This window comes from Arachis ipaensis, chromosome B03 (assembly GCF_000816755.2).
Source record: "Arachis ipaensis cultivar K30076 chromosome B03, Araip1.1, whole genome shotgun sequence".
Classification (NCBI taxonomy): domain Eukaryota; kingdom Viridiplantae; phylum Streptophyta; class Magnoliopsida; order Fabales; family Fabaceae; genus Arachis; species Arachis ipaensis.
In genome coordinates, this window is record NC_029787.2 from 128,601,854 (window position 1) to 128,604,458 (window position 2,605).

Genomic DNA, 2,605 nt, shown 5'->3' on the forward strand with positions numbered 1-2,605 from the left:
ATATTGTGCTCTTTATAATCTTTAATTTATATTGATAGTAATTATTTATATAGGTGGATGAATATTAAGAAGAGAAAAAGTACACAGAAATCTGAAAGTGGATCCTCTCTAATAAAAAAAAATTAGATGGTGTCCAATGTAAAATCTCACATTTCATTGCTCTCTCTTTTCTATTTAATTTTGGTCCCACTTATAAAATTACACTTTATTCTCTCAAGTATTAAAAAAATGGAAAGGATCCATTCCCATTTATATCTATATCTATATTTATAATTTCTTATGTCGATTTATTATACCAAGAAGCATATACTTATTGTTGAAGAGTAGATAAAACATACTTGCTTAACATTTAGTTAATAATAATACTGAAATTTAAAGGAGTACATAATACTAAGTAATTACATATATTATGACTGTATGTAAACACTCTTAACATGGTTCTCATTATTTAATTTAAGGAGGATGATGCATATATAGTTGATTGATTGAGAAGGATCAACGTCTCTTAGAAGCAGGCTCTTTCTGGGAGTTGAAATAAACTGTAGCCACCGGAAGTCCTAAATTGAATTGTCTGGCAAAATAGCGAGTGTTGAAGTTCGCGCGTGTAGCTGGTTGTTCCACTCCTCCCAAAACTCCCTTCTGCTCAAACAATATCAGTATGTATCGGTGAATTCCCACAGGTGGCCGAGGTCCCATATAAGCTACTATCTCCTTTCCTGAGTCACATGCATGCTTGCCATGAACTCATACATGTATTTTTTTCGGGATATATATATATAATAAACATGCATGCCACCATTAATTCAACCTAAATAAATAAAGATAGCTAAATTTTGGAGCAAGTTGATCTACAATTTGTTTACAGGACATATATTTTAATTATTATATATGAATAATTAGTATAGAGACTTTAGCAATATGATGAGGATGACTACTGTAATTGGTGACATGGAAGTCTAGGTTTCTACGTGTCATTACTTTGAGTGAGAATACTCTATTAATAAACACGCGTCATCTAATTTGTACATTTAAAATAAAATTAAAAAATATATTAAAATTTAAAATAAATTTTTTATTTTAAAAATTTTAAATAAATTAAATTAAAAAATAAAAAATATTTTATAATTAATTTTATGTATTTTTATTATAATTAATTACTGTTAATATTAAACTAATAAAAAATACTTTATGTAAAACATGACTAATATCTAAGTTGATGAGGAGGAAAACAAACAAAATAAGAGAAAAAACATGCTGGCTAAGGTTGATTATATTAAATTTGTGTTGGTTACAATGAATGATACCTTGGTTGGGATTTGCACCGCCAGGAATGTCAACAACGACCCTGTAAATTGCAAATTAAAGAGCGTAAAGAGGAGGAGTACAGTTAAGGACAAAAAGAGGAGGAAGAGTACAGTTAAGGGCAAAGAAAGAGCAGAGAGTAGTAGAAAGGTACCCACCAATGAAGCCACTCGCGCATGGTTGGTTCACTAGGACTTGGTGCATCTGGATCAGTCATAACCTATGAATGGGTTGAAATAGAAATAAAAGTGAGTTGAAAATAATAATTTAATTTAGCATGCATGGTAATTAATTAACGAGAGACCACTGACGAGGGTGTAGAGGCTGTGAATGTTGCCGCCGGTGAGAGTAACCTTGGGTGGGTTTGTAGCCATGGAAGGCTTGATGTCGCAACCATTGGTCACGTGCTTTGAGCCGTAGTAGACAGACATCCCTACAGATGGAACGAACATGTCTATCACGTCTCCAATCACCCGCCCTACTACCAGAGGATCAACCGAAGCTCCCATCATGCACATACACTATATTATTATAACTGTCAATTTGTGTGTGATTTTCATATGACCCACAGGCATGAGGTTTTATATAGACATCATATGTGACTCCAATTAGGAGAGGAATTAAGTAATAACTAGTGAATAGTGATGATGATGACTCAATAATTTAGTTATTTATGTATTATTTTGAAATTAAAACTTAGGACGTACTCAAATAAATATGGAGAAGTAAACAAAATACTCGTAAAATTTACTGAAAACAAAGTAACATTAATCATTTTATAACAATAATTTAAATTTTAATGCACACAAGTAATACAAAAATTAAATTAGAAATATCTAGTAGGTAGCCACTTCTCATCTTTAATGCAATGAAAACCACGGTTCATGCATGAGGGTAATGTCATCAGGAAATCATCTAGGGTAGGAAAGGGATGACACGTGTGAGAAGAGGCCCCACCTATTTGTACTATTGTGCCACATGGACTGATCAGAGCCATCCAAAGAACACACTAGGCACAAGAGTTCTGATGCATACATCAGCCATCACTCATTCATGCACCTCAATAGAAGCACTAGAGGGAGGTAGCTACAAGGATCCATAATTCCTGTTTGGTGGAGTCTACAAGAGAGAATCAAGGGGCAGTGAGAACAGAGAGAGCAGCAGTAAGGCACAAATTGCAATGTTGGATTCTCCACTAAATTATTTTTCTAATTCTATAATTCAATAACAAAAGGATTTAAATGACTAATAGTTTTCTAATTAATGCACTCTTTTTTGGTTTTTTTTTTAAATAATTTTTTTC

At 32.7% G+C, this 2,605-nt stretch overlaps 1 protein-coding gene across 1 annotated transcript; it reads right to left on the bottom strand.

Moving 5' to 3' along the window:
- On the bottom strand, window positions 325-2,048 carry LOC107631760 (protein MOTHER of FT and TFL1). Its single transcript, XM_016335306.2, has 4 exons — window positions 1,614-2,048; window positions 1,461-1,522; window positions 1,305-1,345; window positions 325-716 (listed from the first exon to the last, which is right to left on the bottom strand). Exons 1-4 carry the CDS (start codon window positions 1,818-1,820, stop codon window positions 496-498), a joined length of 531 nt encoding a protein of 176 aa, XP_016190792.1. The 5' UTR covers window positions 1,821-2,048; the 3' UTR covers window positions 325-495.

Bases quoted from the DNA above. Each gene is read 5' to 3' on its own strand.
- LOC107631760 (XM_016335306.2), bottom strand. From the start codon at position 1,820: ATGTGCATGATGGGAGCTTCGGTTGATCCTCTGGTAGTAGGGCGGGTG. The intron at 1,523-1,613 runs GTCAGTGGTCTC...ACCCATTCATAG, and splicing joins TTCACAGCCTCTACACCCTC to GTTATGACTGATCCAGATGC. The intron at 717-1,304 runs GTATCATTCATT...CATGTGACTCAG, and splicing joins CGGTGCAAATCCCAACCAAG to GAAAGGAGATAGTAGCTTAT.